We start from the raw sequence: 22,270 nt of genomic DNA on the forward strand, positions 1-22,270 counted from the left end.
GCACAGCCTAGAGGTGAGAACAGAACTGTTCAGGGAAGTACAAGTAGTCCCAAGCTCAACCTGTGTGGTGTGAGAGGATTGGGGCAGGGCGGGGCGGGGGCGGGGAGGGGGGGGGAATGGAATTTATCCTGTGGGGGGAGGGGGTGCAGACAGGGAAGGGTTCTGAGGGAGACTACAGGGCCAAGGTTGCTCTGGGGAATAGGTGGGTCTGGAAAGAGAAGTCTGTGGGGTCAGGGGGTAGATACATTGGCTGTATGGGGCATCAGAGCAAAAGATGCTGAGGGCCTGAATGAAAAGAATGACCATGGGGCCAGAGAAGAGGGGCTGGGTTCCTCAGAAACACAACTCCGGCTGTGGCTGACCCCTCCTGAGAGGCCTGCTTCCCCCTGCAACAGGGGCTCCCACGGGGGGTTGTTCTGGAAGTCTTGTATCCAGCCTTCACCATCTGAGCTATGCCCATGTGGCCATCCAGGTTTTCCTTGCTTTTTCCTCTCTCTGCTTCTCTTCCCTCTGTCCCTCCCAGCCTTCCTATTTTGTTAGCTCTGTCCTTAAACCTCCTCTCCACTTGCTGGAAGCCCAGCTCTCCTCCTGCGTGGGGAATGTCCACCTCTATTCTGTCCATTAACCTCCTCAAATCCAAAGGCGTCCCCCTCCCACCTCAGTCAGTCCCTCCCGTAGCCACAGCCTGAAGCTTATCTTTCCTAAAATGCCCAGCCTGGAGGCTGGATCCTAGCTCCTCCCTCCTCCCTGGGCACAGAACACCATCTGTTATCCCCTCTCTCATCTCTCTCTCCACCTGCACATTCTTCCCCAGCTCCTCCCATGAGCTCTGAAACCCACTCTGGCCTCTCCTTCTGTCTCCCCTCCCATTCGCTCCTATCCACTGCTTTTGGCTTCCACAACTCCCCCAGAACCTTCTTTGAGCCATCCCAGAAGTACCTCAACATCTGAACCCATCTCATCATTTCTCTCCCAACCTGCTCCCCCTCCGGGGCTCCTCATCTTAGTAAAGGGCAGCAGGGCCCAGCTACACGCCTCGAGTCACTCTGCCCTTGTCCCTCCCTCAGCCCTACATCTCACCACTCACAAAGGTCCCTGGAGTCTCCTCTCTAATGTGCCCAGAAACCATCTTCACGCTGTTATGTGCCCAGCACTTACCCGTAAGTTCTTGGTTTATTCTTTCTTTTTTTTTCTTTTTTAAGATTTTTATTTATTTATTTGACAGAGAGGGACACAGCAAGAGAGGGAACACAAGCAGGGGGAGTAGGAGAGGGAGAAGCTGATGCGGGACTCAATCCCAGGTCCCCGGGATCATGACCTGAGCCGAAGGCAGACGCGTAACGACCGAGCCACCTGGGCGCCCCGGCTTATTCTTTCATGCATTCGTTCAACAACCATTTCTTGGAAAGCCCATCCTGGGCAGCCCTGATTAACTCACCTGACGCCTGACTTCTCTCATCCTCATACCAGTGATTGACCTGAACTCTGTCCTTATTGACCAACTATGTCTTACCTCCTAAGTTGCCCAGGAGTTTGGCTGTTCCTCCTCGCTGCCCTGTCTGGTTTCTGCTGGCCTCATCCTAACTGTCTGTGGCTATTAGATGAGTTGTGATGGGTATGAAGGCTCAATGGTGGCAGTAATGGGGAAACCATCTGAGCTGGGGCTGCTGGGGGGAATGACGTGATTAGAATTCCCTTAGGGACGTTTATTAATGTATGCACTCAATAAATATTTATTAATTATCAGTGATGTGCCAGGCACTGAGCTAAGCCCGAGGGACACATCAGGAAGTCAACCACACATAGGTTGCCCTTTCTCTCCAGAAGCTTATAGTTTAGTCAGGGAGACATTCATCATATAAACGTCATAATTATGACCAAGACAAGTGCTCCGCCAGGGTGGCCCATGATGGTCAAGCATGCTCTCTCTGTGGAAGTCACATTAACACTGATGTCTGAAGGATGAACTGAAAGAAGGCAGGAGGGATGAGTATCCCAGGTAGCAGGACCAGCATGTGCAAAGGCCCTGGGGTGGGGAGGGGAAGAAGAAGTAGAAGCAATACATGGGACAAGAAGTCCCACACACCGCACCCTTTTGTGTTTTAACTATAAAATAACATAACACAAAATTCACCATCTCAACCATCTCAAAGGATGCAGCTCAGTTGCGCTGGGTAAATTCACAGTGTTGTGCAACCACCACCGCTCTCCATTTTCAGAATATTTCATTAACCCCACAAGGAAACCCTATACTCATCAAGCAGTCACTCCCCATCCCTCTCCCCCCACCCCAGTCCCTGGCAACCACTCACAGGCTGTACACCTCTATGGATTTGCCTCTTCTGGATGTTTCATACCAGGGGACTCACCAGTTTGGGGCCTTTTGCGTCTGGCTTCTTTCCCTCGGCAGTAATCTAAAACGTTCATCCACGTCATAGCACGTGCTGGGTCACATGGGAACTCTGTTGAACTCTTGGAGGAACAGGACACGCTGATCACTGCGCTCGTGTGACATGACTTAAATTCAAGCTGTGGCGGTAAGACAAGGGCGATGGTGACATCTGAGAGGAGACACTGATTTTCTAAGATTTTCAGTTTCTTTTCGTGTCCTGTCATTCACGTTGCTAAATGTGGAGGAGAGGGGCTCCTGGGTGACTCAGTCGGTTAAGCGTCTGCCTTCGGCTCAAGTCAGACCTCAGAGTCCTTGATCGAGGCCCGCATCCGACTCCCTGCTCAGTGGTGAGTCTGCTCATCCTTCTCCCTCTGCCCCTCTCCACACTCACTGTCTCTCTCTGGCTCAAATAAAGAGCTGGGAAAGGCCATCTAATCAACCCCTCTTGGCACTGAGAAACCAGCCTCCAGAGTGGGCCCTGCCGGGCAGGGGACCTTTGCCAGTTTTGTTCCCTGAGGTATCCAACCCTGAAACAGCGGTTGGCACACGCCTAGTGCTCAATAACTACTTGTTGCATGAATAAATAAATACAATGAAGTGTTTCAAGTGCCCTAAAGTCCCAAGAAAATGGACATTCATCAGCTAGAACCAGAGAGAATGGGCCAACATTGCAGCCAGAAGGTGGGTGGTTAGATAAAGGGAGGATTTCCCAGAGCCATGGGCCCTCAGTCCCCGGGGAAGTGAATACTCACCACAGGCAGGCACTCAGACATTTGTTTACCTGGACACTGGGAGAGCCTGTACGACTTTGGATCCCGTAGGGAGACAGCCTAGGAGGTGGAACCAGGCCTCTGGATGCCCAGACCATGCTCCTTTGGTGGGAACAGCAGTCCCTCCCTCCCAAGGTCAATGCTCCTCTCCCAGCTGAGTATGCCTGGGGGTGGGGTCAGCCCAAGAGACTTCCAGGGGGCTCTCAGAGGCACTGCAGGGAGTCCTCAGGTCTCCCTGCCCCCAGCAGAGGCCGGAGGGAGGAAGGTAGGATGGCAGCAGAGCGTGAAAATTGGAGGCTGATATTGAATTGCAGCAAAATGAGCGGAGGATTAGGCGCCGCACCTGGACCCACCCCCGGAGAATACCAGGGCCTGGGCTGGCTCTCGTGAGAAGCTGGCAGGCCCAGTACCGGAAGGAAATCTGGCTGGATGAACAGGGGTCACAAGGAGGTGGCTGAGGCCACCGGCAGGATACACAGTTGTTTCGGCTGAGGTCTTCCCATCCAGGGCCCCCACCTCCCCCAGGCCTGGGCATTCCACATTCATCGAGCTCCTCTTAGGTTCTGGCGCCAGAGCTGGAGGAGATCAGAACCAGGCTGGGATGCCGTCCCAGCACTCTGCCTTCAGGGACTGTGATGGAGAAGGGAGATAGGAACACACAGAGCACCCAAGATTCTGGGGAGTGGGGGTGGAGGAGGCTACTTGGATCAAGTCAAGGAAGGCTTCCTGGAGGACGGTGAAGGGTGTGGGGCTGGGTTCGGATTAAGGAAGACCTGAGTTTGAATCATGACTTAGCTACTTCCTAGCTATTTTGACCTTGGGGAAACAGTTCATTCTACAAACCCTCATTTGAGTGTCTGCTCTATGCCAGTCACGTGCTAAGCATTGCGACTACACGGGTGGATTTGACACTGTTCCTGTCCTCAGAGCTTAGCCACTCAGCCTGGACAGCCGGGTCTGTGCCGTCAAGGAGGTGAGGCAGGGGGCTCTGGACTGGGGGCCGAAGCGGTGGTAGCCAGCTTCATATCCTTTACCCTAATCCTTAAAATGGGGTTGGTACCCGCTTCACCACATAGTTGAGATGACTGGTTGAGAGGAGTGTGAGCCCAGGATTTCGCATAATGGACTTGCAGGGCGGGTCTCAAGGGGAGGTGTGAGGCCGGCAGAGGTTGAGGCCTGGGAAGGACACGAAGGGGTGAGGCACCGGGGTGGGAGGAAGGTGGGCATGAGGGCACGGTGGGGAGGAGAGGGACCTGGCCCAGGGCCTGACCCAGGCCCTGCTAGTTACCTAGTCCCTGGAGCCCACAGAGCCCTCACTGGACGCAGGCACCGGGCAGTCACGGTGGCTTAGCTGCGGCTGTTCTGACTGGGGAATTAAACAGGTTTGGGTGACCTTTGCGATGAAGGTGGTGGGGCACTGCCCATAACCCTTCCAGCTCGTTACCACCCCTTGGCTGGCAATGACCCCAGCGTGCCCTGGCACTCACAGACCCTCTGTCTCCCTGTAGGGCAGAGATACCAGCTCTCCTGGTCACCTGGCAAATACTTTCCCACTCTGCCCTCGAGCCCTGTGGAGGTACCCCCCAGGGAACCATGGGGCCACCCAAGGACCCTTGACGGGCACCTGGGTGGCTCAGTAGGTTAAGTGTCTGCCTTTGGCTCTGGTCATGATCCCGGGGTCCAGGGATCAAGCCCCACATTGGGTTCCCTGCTCAGCGGAGAGTCTGCTTCTCCCTCTCCCTCTATCCCTCTGTGCCCCACTCTTTCTCTCTCAAATAAATAAATAATAAATAAATAAAATCTTTTTTTTTTTTAAAGCTGCCCTTGGCTCTTTGGGGCCTCAAGCCTGGCTGCCTCCCCCCTCTCCCCCCTCCCCCCGATGTCATAGGGGATGAAGCCAGGGACTAGGAGGGGTTCAGTCAAGGAAGGAGCAGTAGGCCCTCTGGCAGCAGCCTGCCCCCAGCTGGTCTCCCCACTGCTAGCACCCACAATGGCTCCCAGCTGCCCCCTGTAAGGAGGCTCCATTAGCGGATGGCCTGGGCTTCTCCGTGCTGCAGAGCTAGCTGTATAGGTTCCTATTAGACGGTTTGTCCAACCCTCCCCCTCATGCAGCAGCTCTTACTGCCCCAGCTTCCCCGGTGTTTGCTCAGCTTCTGTGGGACTCCCCCAAGTGACTGGGAACTCCTGACTTCATGAGGCAGGGTGACTGAAAGGTCTCCCTGTCCCCAGCCCCTACTTACACCCGATCCTTTTCAAATGAGGACAGACTCGTTCCCCACCCTTCCCTACCCCACCGGCGCGCAAATGCACACTCCCCTTTCCCACCCAAGCTCTGAGTTCTCTCCTAAATCAGGTCCCTAAAGAATGCCATGTGGCTGCAACACAGAGGGTGTGGGACAGGGATGGGGGGGGGGGTGATGGACAAGAGATGTTTTTGCTCATTTATTCACTTGATGAGCACTTATCAAGTACTTATAATATGTCAGACCTTGTGCTAAGTCCCAGGGGTACGACAGAGAGCAAACTCAGATGGGGTCTCCCTGCATCTGGGAGTTCAAAATCCACGGGGGAGTCAGACATGAGCAGATCATTATAAGACTCTGAGCGATAAGAGAGGGCAAGGCACACCATGAGGTGAGTGGTCCTAGGAGAGCGTGTTACTGGGGCTACAGGAAGCCTTCTCCAATGAGAAAGCGATTTTTTTTTAAGATTTTATTTATTTATTTGACAGAAAGAGATCACAAGTAGGCAGAAAGGCAGGCAGAGAGAGAGGAAGGGAAGCAGGCTCCCTGTTGAGCAGAGAGCCCGCCACGGGGTTTGATCCCAGGACTCTGGGATCATGACCTGAGCCAAAGGCAGAGGCTTTAACCCACTGAGCCACCCAGGTGCCCCAAAAAGTGATTTTTGAGCCAGAATAAAAAGCAGTATTTTTCAACCTGTGAGCGGCAACCCATTAGTGGGTCATGAAATCAATTTAGTAGTTGTGACCTAAATTGCTTTTTTAGTGAAATAGAATAGGAGTTTAAATCCTCAGAGTGAGGAGGTATTGTTTGGGAAATATAAGTTTTAGTTATCTATAGCCATATCTATGTCTATATCATCCATCTACCTGCTGAGATCTTGTCTGTGGGTTAGGGTGTCAAGTGTGTTCCTGCAGGCCTCCATCAGAAAGACTGGCGAGCCCCCAGCCTGGAGTTTGAGGAAGAGTTAGCCATGAGAAAGTGACAGGTGTCCTAGGCAGTGGGCACAAAACTTATCAGGACCCAAAGATGAAGGGTTTGGAAGGAGGATGTGCCAAGTTCACTTGTCCTGTGGGCAGTGGGGAGCTCTGCGAGGCTAAGTGAGATCCCTGGAAAGGATTCAGAGGGCGGGAAGCTGTCTTTGAGCTTCTCTAGGAGCTGGAGATGCAATTGTCCTTGCCTTGACCAGGGCCCATGGCCATTAGGACTGCCTGGCCTTTGAGGTGGGGTTTGGAGGACAAAGGTAGCCAGTCAATGGAGGTAAAGCCTGAATTTCTTTCTTTCTTTCTTCTTCTTCTTCTTTTTTTTTTTACTTTTAAAAAAATTTTAAATTCAGTGGGGGCACCTGGGTGGCTCCGTGGGTTAAGCCTCTGCCTTTGGCTCAGGTCATGATCTCAGGATCCTCGGATCGAGCCCTGCATTGGACTCTCTGCTCAGCAGGGAGCCTGCTTCCCCCTCTCTCTTTCTCCCGCCTCTCTGCCTACTTGTGATCTTTGTCAGTCAAATAAATAAATAAACTCTTTTTTAAAAATTAAATTCAATTAATTAATATATAATGTATTATCAGTTTCAGAGGTAGAGGTCAGTGATTCATCAGTCTTATAAATACCCAGGGCTCATTACATCACTCACCCTCCTTAATGCCCATCACACAGTTACCCCATCTCCCACCTCTCTTCTCTCCAGCAACCTTCGGTTTGTTTCCTACGATTAAGAGTCCCTTGGGGCACCTGGGTGGCTCAGTGGGTTAAGGCTTCTGTCTTCGGCTCAGGTCATGGTCTCAGGGTCCTGGGATCGAGCCCCACATCGGGCTCTCTGCTCAGCATGGAGCCTGCTTCCCCTCCTCTCTCTGACTGTCTCTCTGCCTACTTGTGATCTCTGTCTGTCAAATAAATAAATAAAATCTTAAAAAAAAAAGAAGAGTCTCTTATGGTTTGTCTCCTCCGATTTCATCTTGTTTTATTTTTCCTCTCTTCTCTTATGATCCTCTGTTTTGTTTCTTAAATTCCACATATGAGTGAAATCATATGATAATTGTCTTTCTCTGATTGACTTATTTCACTTAACATAATACCCTCTAGTTCCATCCACATTGCTGTAAATGGCAAGATTGCATTTTTTGATGGCTGAGTAGTATTCATATATATAATTTATATATATATTTATAGTATTGTTTATATATTTTATATATAATTAATATAAATTAATTTATTTATATTTATATTAATAAATTAATTAATAAATATATAATTATATTTATATTAATATATTTTATATATAATTATATATTATATATAATAATATTATATATATAAATATAAAATATTTATATATATATAAACACATATACATATACATATCTCACATCTTCTTTATCTATTCATCCATCAACGGACATCTGGGCCTTTTCCATAGTTTGGCTATTACAGCCATTGCTGCTATAAACATTGGGGTGCAGGTGCCCCTTTGGATCACTACATTTGTATCTTTGGGATAAATCCCTAACAGTGCAGTTGCAGGGTCGTAGGGTAGCTCTATTTTCAACTTTTTGAGGAACCTCCATGCTGTTTTCCAGAGTGGCTGTACCAGCTTGCATTCCCACCAACAGTGTAAGAAGGTTTCCCTTTCTCCCCATCCTTGCCAATATTTGTTTTTTCCTGACTTGTTAATTTTAGCCATTCTGACTGGTGTGAGATGGCATCTCATTGTGGTTTTGATTTGTATTTCCCTGATGCCGTGTGATGTGGAACATTTTTTCATGTGTCTGTTGGCCATTTGGGTGTCTTCTTTGGAGAAATGTCTGTTCATGTGTTCTGCCCATTTCTTGGTTGGATTACGTGTTCTTTGGGTGTTGAGTTTGGTAAGTTCTTTATAGATTTTGGATACTAGCCTTTTATCTGGTAAGACATTTGCAAATGTCTTCTTCCATTCTGTTGGTTGTCTTTTGGTTTTGTCGACTGTTTCATTTGCTCTGCAAAAGATTTTTACCTTTTTTTAAAATGATTTTATTTATTTATTTATTTATTTATTTATTTATTTATTTGAGAGAGAGCAGGAGTGAGAGAGAGCATGAGAGGGGATAGAGTCAGAGGGAGGAGCAGACTCCCTACTGAGCTGGGAGCCCAATCCTGGACTCCATCCCAGGACTCTATATCATGACCTGAGCCAAAGGCAGTCACTCAGTCAACTGAGCCACTCAGGCACCCAAAAGCTTTTTGTCTTGAGGGAGTCCCAATAGTTCATTTTTGCCTTTGTTTCTCTTGCCTTTGGAGACATGTTGAGCAAGAAGTTGCTGTGGCCAAGTATGGTGTAAGGAAATGGTCCTTTCATTCTTCTGCACGTGGCTGTCCCATTTTCCCAACATCATTTGTTGAAGAGACTTTTTTCCATTGGATATACTTCCCTGCTTTGTCGAAGATTAGTTGACCCTAGAGCTGAGGGTCCACTTCTGTGTTCTCTATTCTGTTCCATTGAACTATGTGTCTGTTTTCGTGCCAGTACCATACTGCTTGATGATGACAGCTTTGTAACAGAGCTTGAAGTTCAGAATTGTTATGCCTCCAGCTTTGGTTTTCTTTTTCAACATTTCTTTAAGCTCGGCTTCTGTATCAGACAGACCTGTATCCAGTGGAGCTCATTTCCTCCACTTAACCAACCTGGTGATCTCAGGCAAATTTTACAACCTCTCTGTGCCTCAGCTTTCCTCCTGTATAAAATGGAGCTAGTGAGACTCAACCCCAAAAGTTCTTGTAAGGACTTAGTCTGAAACTTAGATGTCCCCAGGCCTTCAATCCTCTGGGTTCCCCCTTTGCTTTCAAATAGAATAAGGTTGCCAGACTTAACAAATAAAAATACAGGACACCAGTTAGATTTCAATTACAGATAACAGATAACTTTTCAGTATGAGTATGTCCTAAATATTGATTGGAAGTATATATGCTAAAAATGTATTCATTATTGGGGCACCTGGGTGGCTCAGTGGGTTAAAGCCTCTGCCTTCAGCTCAGGTCATGATCCCAGAATCCTGGGATGGAGCCCTGCGTCAGGATCTCTGCTCAGCAGGGAGCCTGCTTCCTCCTCTCTCTCTCTCTCTGCCCACCTGTGATCTCTGTCTCTCAAATAAATAAATAAAATCTTTTTAAAAATGTATTCCTTATTTATCTGAAATTCAAACATACTCAGGCTTTGCGTATTTTATCTATAACCCTACATAGAAATCCGAGGGCTCACACTTTGTCCCCGAACTGCATGGACTTGACACCTACAATACTTCTCAGGCGCCCTGAGGGGCTGAGCCCCAGGCTCCCACCCCTCCTGCCACCACTGCCTGGAGCCGCTCTCATTGCTCTGTCCCACTTCACCTGACCGTGGATCAGCCCTGTCCCTTTTCCTTCAGTCCCTGAAGACCCAGCCTCACAGGCTGTGGTGTGTGATCCACTTTTACTGACCTTGTGAGGAGAATGGAGGGCATTTGCAGCTCAGCTCAGAACAGGAAACACACCTTATGTCATCTGTCAGACAGCACCAGTCCTGAATTCTGTCCCCATCCCTCCCATGGGACATCCTCGCTGGCCCAGCTCCCAGCACACACCCTCTTCCCACCTCCATTTTCCAAGGGTCTCAGCCCCTCCTTCAGGCCACCAGCAGATGACACACACACCCATATTTTCCCGAGAAACGACAGCCAGGTGTCTTATGGGACCTAGGAAAGGAAGAGTCCCCAAGGTCGATAAACAGTATTATGTCTGATTACTGAGACCAGGGCCACATGATTGCCAGGTGCGTGTAAAGCAAGAAAACACATGCAGCAAAGCTTATGGAAGCCATGTCTGAAGCTTAGAAGGAAATTCTGGACCCGATCATGGACACTCTTGTAGGAAATGGTGCCCCACTATACTCCTGATGGCACAGAGGGTGATGACGTGTAGGAAAACCCTAAGCACTCTGAATCAGAAAGAAATTTCAGAGGGGTGGACTCTGAATGTGAACCCATTTGGGGATGATCTTCACCACTTTGTTTTACTGATCATTTCCTTTTCGATAATTGCACAGGCGTGATTTTGACTTTAAAAACCCTGATATCTGAATCAATCTGAAAGACTTCTTGCATTAGATACAAACCAAAATTGGGAAGAAAGCATTTTGGAGGGTCATTTTCCTTCATGGGTTTTTAAAATTATTTTTTATTATGGCAAAATACATATAACATAAAACCATTCTAACCATTTGTGACTGCACAGAGAAGTGGGATGAGGTACATACACATTTTTGTGCATCTATTACAACAATCTATCGCCAAGAAAACATTTTTGCAATTCTAATTAGGGGTGCCTCCTACCCTTGATGGCACCTCCAACCTCACAAGACATGGTGTCGTGGTCACTGTGGACAAAACGCAGTCCTCCCCCCGAGGAGTTCTGCTGCCCACCAGGACCCACAGCTTGAACCCCCTGGCTTTGACAAGTATACCTTCTTTCTCCCTGGCTCAAAAGGAATGCACAGCACAAGTAGGACCCAGTCATGGTTGGTGTCCTCCCCTCCTCCCAGTCCTGAGCCCAGACCAGAACGTAAGTAAGTCTTAATCTCTAGGGACTTCAGGTTCTTATCTGTAAAGTGAGATCCATAGGCTAGATGACCTCCAAAATTCCACTGGGTTCTAGATTTATGACTGTGACTGAATGACCAACAACACACACACACACACACACACACACACACACACACATTTGAGTTGGGAATTAATGGGCTTCAGAGAGAAACTGTGACACTTCTTTTGGGTTTACAGGGAGGTAAGAGATTTTCACTTGATGAGGTGAGGGCAGGTCCTGCCCAGAATTGGGGGTCAGCAGGCCACTCCCTCTCTCTGTCTGTCAAGACCATAAAGAGTATGGATGGTCCATACTCTGCAGTCTCTGATCCCTCCCAGACTTCTGTTCCTAGGACTGGGACTCGCCTGGGGTCCTGCTTGGTAGAGCAGGTCTGGAGCCAGTCCCCCTAACCGCCCGTTGAGCCTCACTCTGCGTTTGGTCCCCCAGGAGAGGGAAAAGGGCCAGAGGGATGATGGGAGAGCAAGGGGAGTGGGGCCTGGGGAATCCCAGACCCAAGTGTCTCCTGGATCCCAGCCCAGGGCAGCACTGATGGTGGGAGGTGGTACTGCCCAGAGGCTGGGCTGAAGGGACAGCAGGGCCCCAGAGTCGCTTCTGGATCATTACGGCCTCCCTGAGTCTGCACAGCTCACTGCCTCACAGAAATGTCCTCCCCATGTGGCCTGGGTGGCTCTGAGCTCCAGGGGATGCCTACAGCCTGTCACAGCTCCTGGGAACCCCCCCATGTGAGTTTCGGGAGAACTTTTCTCCTCCTCGGAATATTCAGAGTATAAATAAATAACACGAATAATAATACCTGATATTCATTGAAGGCTGACTGTGGGCCAGGCGCGGCTCTGAGCGTTTTATATTATTCCATTTCATCCAAACCCCAACCCCATGTAAGTGCATTACCCTCTGTTTACAGAGACGGAGAAGAAAGGGTCAATCATGGAGATGGACCAGGTGATGCTGGGATGGAAGCCGGCAGCTTCCTCAGGCAAGCACAGGTTGACCTCATACCCGGGGGGTCAGCGTCCCCCTGCCACCGAGGCCATCCCCTCCCTCCAGGCTATGGGAGCTGCGTCTTGGCTGGGGTTTCAGGGAGGAGGTGAAGTCTAATAACTTCTGGGTAATTGACTACAAGAAAGCGAGCCCAGAAGAGATGAAACCTTGATGCCTTGGAAGGTTCACGTCACAAGCCAACCAGTTGTTTTCCACCCCCTTTAGGAAGGACTAATTGAAGGTCAACAACAGGAAGAACTTCCCAATCACCAGAAAGGGTAACACAGACATCCTCTGTCACAGTCAGTCTTGGGTGAGGGGCTGTCCCTGCCTTGACTAATAGTTGGAGTCAGAGGGAGGGGGTTTGGCATCACCCCCTCAGAGAATCCCCAGTCACAGAATCGGTGGAGGTAGGGGAAGCCCTGGGGCCTCAGCCCTGGGGGAACCGGGACACAAACACGGAAAACCAGGGGACGTCAGTCCTTATCTGGAGCTCATTAATGGGGAACATTAGTCAGCTGTGAAGGCCAAGATGGGGTGATAGGCATGCGGGTGGGCAGGGGTGGGGGGTAGGGACAGCCGTAGGAGAGACAAGGTAAGGGCCCAGACTCCACCTCTACCTCACGTGTCCTAATCCAGGATGGAAGGAGCCTATATAGGCCCCTGGCCCAGCCTTGCCAGAGACCCTGAGAGAGAGACACAGAGACAGAGAGCAAGAGAGAGCGTGCTCCACAAACCTCCTTCCGCCACAACTGCAGGGCCAGCCCACAGCATGTGGGAGCTCCGGTCCATAGCCTTCTCCAGGGCCGTGTTTGCAGAGTTCCTGGCCACGCTCCTCTTCGTCTTCTTCGGCCTCGGTTCAGCCCTCAACTGGCCACAGGCCCTGCCCTCCGTGCTGCAGATTGCCATGGCCTTCGGCCTGGGTATCGGGACCCTGGTCCAAGCTTTGGGCCACATCAGTGGGGCTCACATCAACCCTGCCGTGACTGTGGCCTGCCTCGTGGGCTGCCATGTCTCCTTTCTCCGAGCTGCCTTCTACGTGGCTGCCCAGCTGCTGGGGGCTGTGGCAGGGGCTGCTCTGCTCCATGAGATCACGCCACCCGACATTCGAGGGGACCTGGCTGTTAATGCAGTGAGTAGCCAGAACTTTGTCCTTTCCACAACGGGCAGGTCCTGGGGAGTCCCTTGGAAAGGGTGAGATGGGAGGGACCAGATCTGGGTGAGGGTCTGGGTGGGGAGAGAGAAAGGTGGGGAGGGGGGAGGAGGGAGAGAGGGAGAGAGGGAGAGACGTTGGAGCCAGGAGCACAGGTACCATAAAGGAGCCAGGGTAGACGGAGCGATGAGGTCAGAGCAGAGGCAGGATCCAGGTGGGTCTTCTGGTACCTTCTGTCCTGAGCCTCATGGAGGAAGAGCAGCATCAAGATTGAGGTAGACTTGATGCCCACATCACAGTGAGGGCTGGGCCAGATCTCAGCTGAAGACACAGTCCCAAAGCAGATGTGCTTTCTGAACTGGGTGGAACCTCAGAGTGCTAGTCCCAAGGGTCTTCTTGAGGAAAGAAGGATCCAATGTTTCTTCAGCATCCGTGTATGAGCCTCACAGCAGGGGCTCCTCACAAGCCACAGGCGGACACCTCACAACTGAGCTTTGAGGCAGGGATGAGTATATCCATTGCTTAAGGTGCCAGAAGCCAGCCTTCAAACCCAGGCTTGACGGCAAGACTCATGATCTTTCCACCTGACCCTTGTACCCTCCCTGAGCCATCACCTAAGACTTCTTCAGGAAACAAGGAAACTGAGGCCCAGAGAAGGGGAGGGATGGACCAAGGGCTCTACAGTTTGTCAATACCAGAGAAAGCATCAGAACTCAAGGCAAAGCTGAAGAGGCAAGGTCTCTCCAGACCCTGGAGAGGGTCCCCAGAGCCCGTGACTAACTGCTGATTACATGAGCGATGGCTAATTGGACACCTTAGGCATTTTGAGAGCTGGGGAGGATGCCACAATCCCTCCCTTTCCTCGTTCTCGCCTCTCCTACCCTCTTTCCTGGGTCTGTGCAGCTCTCTGGCCTCTGAGGCCATGGGTGGGGCGGCAGAGTCTGTGTCCCCTCAGTATACCTCTCCCTCCATCCCCCTTCCTAAGCCAGGGCCGCAAGCACCCCCTCCGTGCCTCGATGCCCTGCCTTTCCCCCGGCCGCTGGATAAAAGCTCCGATGTCTCTGAGGAGTCCTACACGGTTTCTGGGGCCGCCCCCTCCTTTGCACAGGTGGCCCTTCCTCTTGCAAGGGTCAGAGGTGTCCCAATTGAGGAACTTTTTTCTTCTTCAAAATGGAAAATATGAGGAGGCTGGGGGCTCAGGGATGAGAAAAGCCTAGAGTGGCCATGGTGGGAGACAGACTGAGGAGTGTGACCCTTTCCAGCGAGAATGCAATGAGTTCTGTTCCCAGCAAGGAGAGGGCCGGTTAAACTGCCAGAGGAACTTCCTGAGAGTATGTACGGCCCGAAAGTCTCAGAATGAGTGGCTGGAGAATCTCCTCTAACAGCAGAGCAGTGGGAATGCTAAGGGGCCGTGGAGACACTCACTCCTGCTCCCCCATCATCTGACAGTCAGTTGGGGCCCTCAGAAGGGAAGGGTCCGGGGAGGGTCTCAGCATTTACCATCTCGAGGAACTAGGGAGAACCCTGCCTGGCTGGAATGGGGCAGCAGTGGGGCTGAACTGTCTAGAGGCTAGAAAGCTAGATGACCCCCGAGACTCTTCCAGGAGTCTCTGAGGTCACTGGAAAGGCTGGCCTAGCCACCAGAAAGTTACCACTGACGTGCCCCTGCTCTTTGCCGGGCCAGGTACCACCTACTTCTCGGTACAACACTGTAAGATGAATTCTGTGATCCCTCTACCCTGACTGGTAAATGGAGGCTCAGCATTCAGTGGTCTCCAATCACAGAACCGGTCGGTGTCAGCACCTAGAAGTGGAGGCAGGGCTGTCTGACACCAAGTCCACGTCCACACCTCTCCCTTAGAAAAGCCATTTACCAATGGGGATGGGGCTGGGGCTCTGCTCTTATCATTTCTAGTCCTCACACAGCCCTCCGGAATCTGTTTTGTTATCTCCATTTTACGGAAGGACAAACCGAGGCTGAAGTAGTAAATAGGGTCCCATGGCAGGTTACAGGCCTCCAAAGTATGCCTTCAAAGCTCCTTTCATGCTCCCCCCCACTAGATGCTCTAACATTGGACTAGGGTTGGGGGACATGAGGTTAGACCCTAGAGACCCAAGGGTGCCAGCCTGATGGCTAGGACCCAAGAGTGGGGGTTCAGGGCCTGGAGAAAAAGCGTGGGAGCTGAGAGCTGTCCTAGTGCCAACCGGTGCAGTGCCCAGTGCTTGAGGGCAGGGTGTAGGACACAGGATGACAAAACCCAGGGAGAAATCCAGTGCTGGGTGCGGCTTGGTTATGAAATAGCCTCTTTGCTGGGCCCCAAGTTCTCTCATTACCCAAGGCGGGGTCTGCCAGGACCATGGGCACCCCACCTGGTCCACAGGCCCCTCCACACCATGGTACAGGGCACAAGCGCCCCCACCCTAACTTCATAGGATATGCAGGGAACAAAGCCACAGGGCAAAACTCAGGCCTGAAACACAGTGTGGAACAGGCAAGATCTGGGGGGTCAGGCAAAGGTGAAAGGAAAGAGTGGTACACTGGGCTGATGGGGTAAGGGGATGCACCAGGAAGGTCCCCAGGTCCAAGTCCCAAGACCTCCCTGGGGGCCCTTTGCCCACAGGAGGAAAGACTACAGGCCGTTCATTACCTCAGTAGATCTTAAGCCCTAGAGAGCAAAGAAGGCCTTTCTGTTACCTACCTGAAAGTTTCCTGCTGCAGTCACGACCTCTTCCCTTCTCGTTGTTCAGGAAACAAATTGTGGACCTCCGCATCCTTTTCCTCTCAACTTAGGCACACAATCACAGCTCCCCAAAATCTAATGGACTATGGGGTCATTTTCCTACCTCTGGCCTGGGGATCACCTGCAGTCCTGGGGTCCATCCCCCTACTTTCGGGCCACAGCCCAGGAAGAAGCCATCATTCATTTGAGCTAAGGGGGCTGGGGAGCCCAGGTGTTCCAGTCCCAGCCCAGAGGCCTCCCTGGAGCCTTGGCTGCAGATGGGCCTGAAGACGCAGCCAGAGTGGGGAGCCTGCTCAGCATGCCCCCACCCACCCCATCTCTTTCCCCAGCTCAGCAACAACACAACAGCGGGCCAGGCTGTCACGGTGGAGCTCTTTCTGACCCTACAGCTGGTGCTCTGCATCTTCGCTTCCACAGATGAGCGGCGGGGAGACAACCTGGGCACCCCTGCCCTCTCCATCGGTTTCTCTGTGGCCCTGGGCCACCTCCTTGGGGTAGGTCATGGCCACTGCTCTAGCCTTTCTGGAGGCACAGACGTACAGACCTTCCCCAAAGAAGCAGACACATAGACCACTCTAGAAATAGATACACATATCCCCCAAAAGTGACAGACACAAAGACCCCCCCCCAGGGGACAGATACACAGAACTCCCCAGAGGGACAGTCATGTGGCCACCCCAGAAGGTTTGACTCCCTGATACCCCAAAGGAACAGATCTCGCACCAGCCTCCAATGAATACAGAACACTGAACATATAGGGACCAACTGCCCATCCCAGGGATTCCCTTGATGTTGAGGTCAAGTGCTAGAGAGGGCCACAAGGACCCCCTGCCCTGTCATCACCATATCCCCTGCCTCCCCTTACAGATCCACTACACCGGCTGCTCCATGAATCCCGCCCGCTCCCTGGCTCCTGCTGTGGTCACTGGCAAGTTTGACGACCACTGGGTAATGGCTGAAAACTCCCTGCCTTCCTTCCACCTTTCCCTCCCTCAGACACCCATCTCCCGGGAGGGCTAGAATAGAGTAGGGTCAGAGCTCAGAGAACCTCAGCACCCGTCCTGGGGAGCCTGGGGTTCCACCCTCCCAGCCAGTGCGGACACTCCATTTCCACATGCCTCAGTGCAGATCATAGCAGCGGTTGCCTCACTGGCTTTTTGGAAGAGTTAAGTGATGCTCCCTTAAGTGAGGTGTAAAACAGCTGGAACCCGTAAAAGGTAATGTTTATACTAGCTAATACACCCATTTGTGTTATTCAGCACTCATCTAGCCTCAGTATGGGCCAAGCCTTATTCTAAGTGCTTTGCAAACATGACCTCACTTAATTTTCGCGACCACCCTAGGCGGTAGGCATTATTACAGTGAAAGGAAACTGAGGCACAAACAGGGTGAGCCAGTTGCCTCTGGTCACCCGGGCAGTCCGCTTGGAATTCGCACTCTTAACCCCCAACTAACCAGACGCCCCCACCAGCCGCCGCCGGCATTACTAAGTCGCCAATCCCCCCACCCCGGTTCATGAATCTCGTGGGAAACCCCTTTTCAACATCAAGTCGGGGGAGCGCGTCTGGAGGGTGAGGGGCGCGGGTAGTCGTGGCTCGACCCCCCTCCCCCACCACTATCCCCGTCCCCAACCGGCTTCTCCACTCGCCCCAGGTCTTCTGGATCGGACCCCTGGTGGGCGCGGTGCTGGGATCCCTCCTCTACAACTACGTGCTGTTCCCGCCGGCCAAGAGCCTGGCCGAGCGCCTGGCGGTGCTCAAGGGGCAGGAGCCCGACGCCGACTGGGAGGAGCGCGAGGTGCGGCGGCGGCAGTCGGTGGAGCTGCACTCGCCGCAGAGCCCGCCGCGGGGCAGCAAGGCCTGAGCTCGCCGCCCGCCCGGCCCCCGGAGGCCCCGGTCACCCCCCACCCCCACCCCAGGCTCGGTGAGGGGAGAGCTCCGAGTGGCTGCCCGCCGGCCGCCCAGCCCGCCCCTCCCCTCCCCAGGTCCGAAGTCCGCCCGGACACCACCGCCGCAGAAGAGCCGCTCCCTGGGCTGTGGGGTGGGGGTGAGCCCGGCCGTCCCCCTGTCCCCAGGCTGCAAGCCGCGAGCAGTTCGACGCTCTGGCTCCTTGCGGGGAGCTGGCTTCTTGGGGAGGGAAGGCCAGCAGGCAGAGGAAGGCTCTGGAGAGGCCCGGCACCGGTACGGCGGCGGGGGAGGGGGATCTGGGAACGGTGAGGCAGGTTTGGCTAGTGTGTGAGCCTGTGTTCCTCCCCAGCGTCCCTCTGTCCCCAAGTGCACCGTGGTGCAGGCTCCCAAGCGTGAGTGGCTGTGCCTGTGGTGGTGCAAGGGCGCCGTCTGGCAACCTCTCACTCCCCTCTTGACGCCCCCCCACCAGTGCAATAAATCTACTTTCTCTGCAGCTCTGCCCTCCCCCAGGAGCTCTGAGAGTGCTCCCCAGAAGAAGGGAAGCGGAGGGTCTAGAGGCCCCTGAGAGGGCGGAAGGGAGTGCCCTGATGGCCAGCCCCTACCCTGCCTCTCCTGGAAAATTCCCCCAAGCTGCAGCACTGGCCCGGAGATTTGCCAGCTTCCGTTGCTAGAGACAGAGAAGTATCAGCCAGAGAACAGCCTCCCCAGAAGTGGCCTCTGGGGAAAGGGAGGGTTGGGTGGCCAAAGACCTCCTGTCCGCCCTGAGGGAAGACTCTTCCAAGAAGGAAGCCAGTGTATGTGTGTGCACGCTCGTATATGTGTGTGTACCTGCCCTACACGTGTGCATGAGACCCCCATCTCCAGGGGGCTCCAGACCTGGAGATTAGCCTGTAGCAGAGAAAACAAAAGCCCTCTGTGGGCCCCCAGCCTTTGTCTTGGGACAGGGGGAGATTTGCAACTGGACACTTGGTGAAAGGAGACACTCTGTTGCAATTGCGCAAGTGAGGCCTCTCTCCCGGCATGCACCTGCACCCAAGGCTGGCTGGCTGGCTGGCCTGGGTGGCAGGCATGCAGGCCCAGGCCCCACTCCCCAGGCAGCGGCTCTTCCTCCCCAGGAAACTTTCTTCCTCTCTCTCCCTTCAGGTTTCCACCCTAGTTCAGTTACTGGGGTCGGAGGGGCGGGGGGAGAGCCACCTAGCCCTCTCAGGACCACAGAAGGGGAAAGATTTGTCCAGGCAGAGGCAGGTCTGTGTCAAGAGCCTGGGCTTCCAAATTTCCAGGCCAGTGCAATGGTTCTCAAATGAGATTAAATGGGATTAAGTGAGATGATGCATGTAAAGATGCTGTCTGAACTGTAATTCCTCATACCATTAACACACATTATTGGGATTATTTCATTATTTCCGCTTCCTGCAGGTAGAGCACAGAAGGGAACCAGTCCTCAGCCTCTTTTACCTTCTTTGGCTGGGGGTCTGTGTAAAGGACAGCCCCGAGAGTCCAGGCAGAAGGAGATGGGTTTTGGGGTGACCCCATCCTGGTCCAGCCTCTTCACCTCTCCTGCCCTGAGTGCACTCTAGCTGTTCTACTCTCCTCCTCCCACCGCCCAAACACCATCCATCCTCTCCTTCCCTCTCCAGTCTGCTGCAGAGCTAACCTAAGAATCACATCTTGAGACCCCTTCTCCATACACTGGGGCCTCCATGCGCTCTCCATGCTTCTCCATGCTCTCCAGGCTTCTGTCCATGTCCGTCTCACACTGCACCAAGCACCCGGTGTGTATGGAAGTCTCCAGCCCCTTCCTGCCCTCCACTGCCTTCAAAGATGGACCGTGTCTGAGGAACCGCTCTGTGATTGTGCCCACCTCCTCATCTACACTTTTTTTCTGTCTTCCTTGACCAAAGTTCCCTCTGGGGTCAGGAAAAGCCTGCTTTGGCCCATAGGTGATATGGAGGTGATTGTCCAAAAACAGCTGGTGACTGCCAGCCGGACTCACTAACAGAGGAGAGCTTGTATCAGAGACCAAAGTGACCTCTGGAGCTGCACTTTGAAATCCTCTCGAAGTTCAAAGGCAGCAAATTGAGCTGTGAGCCAAGCCCGGATGTGTCTCAGGCACTTCATTCCCCCCCCCCCCCACCAACCTCATCCCCACAGATCTCCCTAGAAGTTATCCAGAATTTCTCTTTGTGTCTATTCCGCTTCCTGGATTGCACCTCACCTGAAACCAAATGTGACATCACCACACCTTCCTGCTCTGATTGCCCAGATTGGGATTACTAAGGTCAGAGGTCAAAGGAGGACTCAAAATGGTGAGGATGGAGGGGACCTGACACCTAGCAAGCATCTCTTGTGTCCCAGCCTCTGTGCTAAAACCTCAGGCAGGTTAGGGAAGGACAGCAGTTCCAGCTCTTTAGGGTTTTAGCATTTCCAATGCACTCCCTATCACCCCCAGCCACCGGGCCCTATGATTTTCTCCCGACCCTGTGAGACAGGCAGAGCAAATACTGTCTTCCCATTTTACAGATTAAGGAACTGCATTTCAGAAACTGATCTAATGTCACACAGCTGTATGTAGTGAACTCAAGACTTGAACTCAGGCCTTCTTATTTAAAAATCCCATGATCTGGGAGTATAGCTTAGGGGTAGAGCATTTGATTGCAAAATCCCATGATCTGTCCATTCAGAGCTCACAAGAGACCAGGTCTGATCTGGGGCAAGTCCTAGTTGCCCCTTGGGAGCCCCTGGCGGAAACCAGAGCACACAACTGAGACTGTCCAACCCAGCGCTCTGTCTAGTGGGGGACACAGGCCCTTGGGGAGGGTTGCAGCTGAGTAGGGAGAAAAGGACAAAGAATACCAGACTGGTTTCTGCCCTTGAAAAGTTCCCAGTCTGGAGGAGGATGGAGGTCAGACACACCCCAAACCAGACAGAGGCAAGGCAGCATGGAGGCAGGTGGCTGGGCTTCCAGGTCCTCAAGCTGAGGACAGAAAAGGCTTTGGGCTGAAGGGAAAAGGTGGCTGACTCTTGGGTCCCAGCAGCATCCATTCCCACATCCCCACTTTGTTCCGGATGACTCTGTGCCTGCAAATGTGGCTTTCATGTGGCTTTGTATCTTTCAGCTGCGATTCTGTATGTCTGCAGTGCCTCCCAGGCAAGACTGTAAGCCCTCTGGGGGCAGGGCCCCTTCCAATTCCAGATCAATTTTCCTTCCTCTGTCTTGTCTAGCACAGTGCACTGCACATAATAAGCCCTCAATAAACACTCATTTGCCAGTAAGTGCTATTTCTTCCACAACTTAGAGATGGTCGATATCTTCCAACGTGCCAGAAGACAGACTGGGGTCTCTCACATGTCTTGAGTCCCCCCACCCCCAGAGCTGCTGTTGGGTATGGCAGAGAAGGAATTTCAATACTGAATAAGTAGCTCAACTGAAGTAGCCCATGATGGCAAATTCCCACAGCCAACCTGGCCAAAATGGGCATCCCAGTCTTTGTGACTCAGGAAGCACAATGGAGAGGGCACCAAGACATGGACAAGTCTGTGTGGCCTCCAGAGAAAGTAAAGAACAGAACAGCCCCTTTTGGTCTCCTCATGCTGGCCTTAGCACCGTGTTGGAAAGTCAGGACAGGAAAACCCCTGATACTCAACAGGTCCACAACTGACAGACCCAGACCTGCTCCTCCCACCGTCCTCTCCATCTCAACTGATACAACTTCAGTCCTTCAGATGCATGGGCCAAAAAGCTCCAATCCCCCTTGACCCCTTGTTCTCACATACCGCGAGCCTTCCATCAGGCCATCCGGTCAGTGCTCCGTGCACAAGGATTCCAGAATCTGATCACTCTCCCCTTCAGTATCCCCGGCAAGGTCCAGGCCACTGTTACCTCTCCCTGGGTAGGCACCTACCCATATCCCTGCTTTTATCCCTCTCCTTCTGGTCTCTTCTCAACAAAGCAGCAGAAGGATGGTGTTAAAAACTTTCAGACCATAATGGTCCTTGGCTCCCTGACTTCCTTCTCACCAGTGAGGCCTGTGGCCCCTCCAACGCCTCTGCCCTCATCTCCTTCTGCTCTTCCTTGTTCCGTCTGTTCCGGCAACAGTGGCTGCTCTCTCGGCCCAGAATGTTCTTTCTCCAGATATAGGCATGGACCTCTCCATCTCCCCTTTCAAATCTTTGCTCAGATGTCACCTTCTCGATAAGACTCTCACTGATACCCCATTTACAATTTCAAAGGACCTCCACTCCCACCCCAGCATGCTCAGACCCCCTTAAAATACTCTATTTTTCCATAGCGCCTGCCAGATTCTAACATACTGTATAATTTACACATACCCATTGTTTATTGTCTGTCTCCTTTCACTAGAATATTAGCTTCTCAAGGCAGAGAAGTCGTCTCTAGCTCACGGCTCTATCCCCAGTGTTTAGAAAAGTGCCTACCACATAGCAACTTCCTGATAAGTCTTTGAGGAAGGAATAATGA

At 52.4% G+C, this 22,270-nt stretch overlaps 1 protein-coding gene across 1 annotated transcript; it reads left to right on the forward strand.

The window, feature by feature from the left end:
• Positions 1 to 12,692: 12,692 nt before the first annotated feature.
• AQP2 (aquaporin 2) lies at positions 12,693 to 21,066 on the forward strand. Its single transcript, XM_046010651.1, has 4 exons — positions 12,693 to 13,124; positions 16,216 to 16,380; positions 16,754 to 16,834; positions 17,540 to 21,066. Exons 1-4 carry the CDS (start codon positions 12,765 to 12,767, stop codon positions 17,747 to 17,749), a joined length of 816 nt encoding a protein of 271 aa, XP_045866607.1. The 5' UTR covers positions 12,693 to 12,764; the 3' UTR covers positions 17,750 to 21,066.
• The last annotated feature ends 1,204 nt before the right edge of the window (positions 21,067 to 22,270 follow it).

The sequence above is a fragment of the Meles meles genome, chromosome 7 (assembly GCF_922984935.1).
Source record: "Meles meles chromosome 7, mMelMel3.1 paternal haplotype, whole genome shotgun sequence".
Taxonomy (NCBI): domain Eukaryota; kingdom Metazoa; phylum Chordata; class Mammalia; order Carnivora; family Mustelidae; genus Meles; species Meles meles.

What these genes read in the sequence shown, in the direction of transcription:
- AQP2 (XM_046010651.1), top strand. Translation starts at nt 12,765, where the DNA reads ATGTGGGAGCTCCGGTCCATAGCCTTCTCCAGGGCCGTGTTTGCAGAG. An exon ending in CCCTGGGCCACCTCCTTGGG is followed by an intron (nt 16,381 to 16,753) that starts GTAGGTCATGGC and finishes CTCCCCTTACAG; the next exon opens with ATCCACTACACCGGCTGCTC. An exon ending in GCAAGTTTGACGACCACTGG is followed by an intron (nt 16,835 to 17,539) that starts GTAATGGCTGAA and finishes CACTCGCCCCAG; the next exon opens with GTCTTCTGGATCGGACCCCT.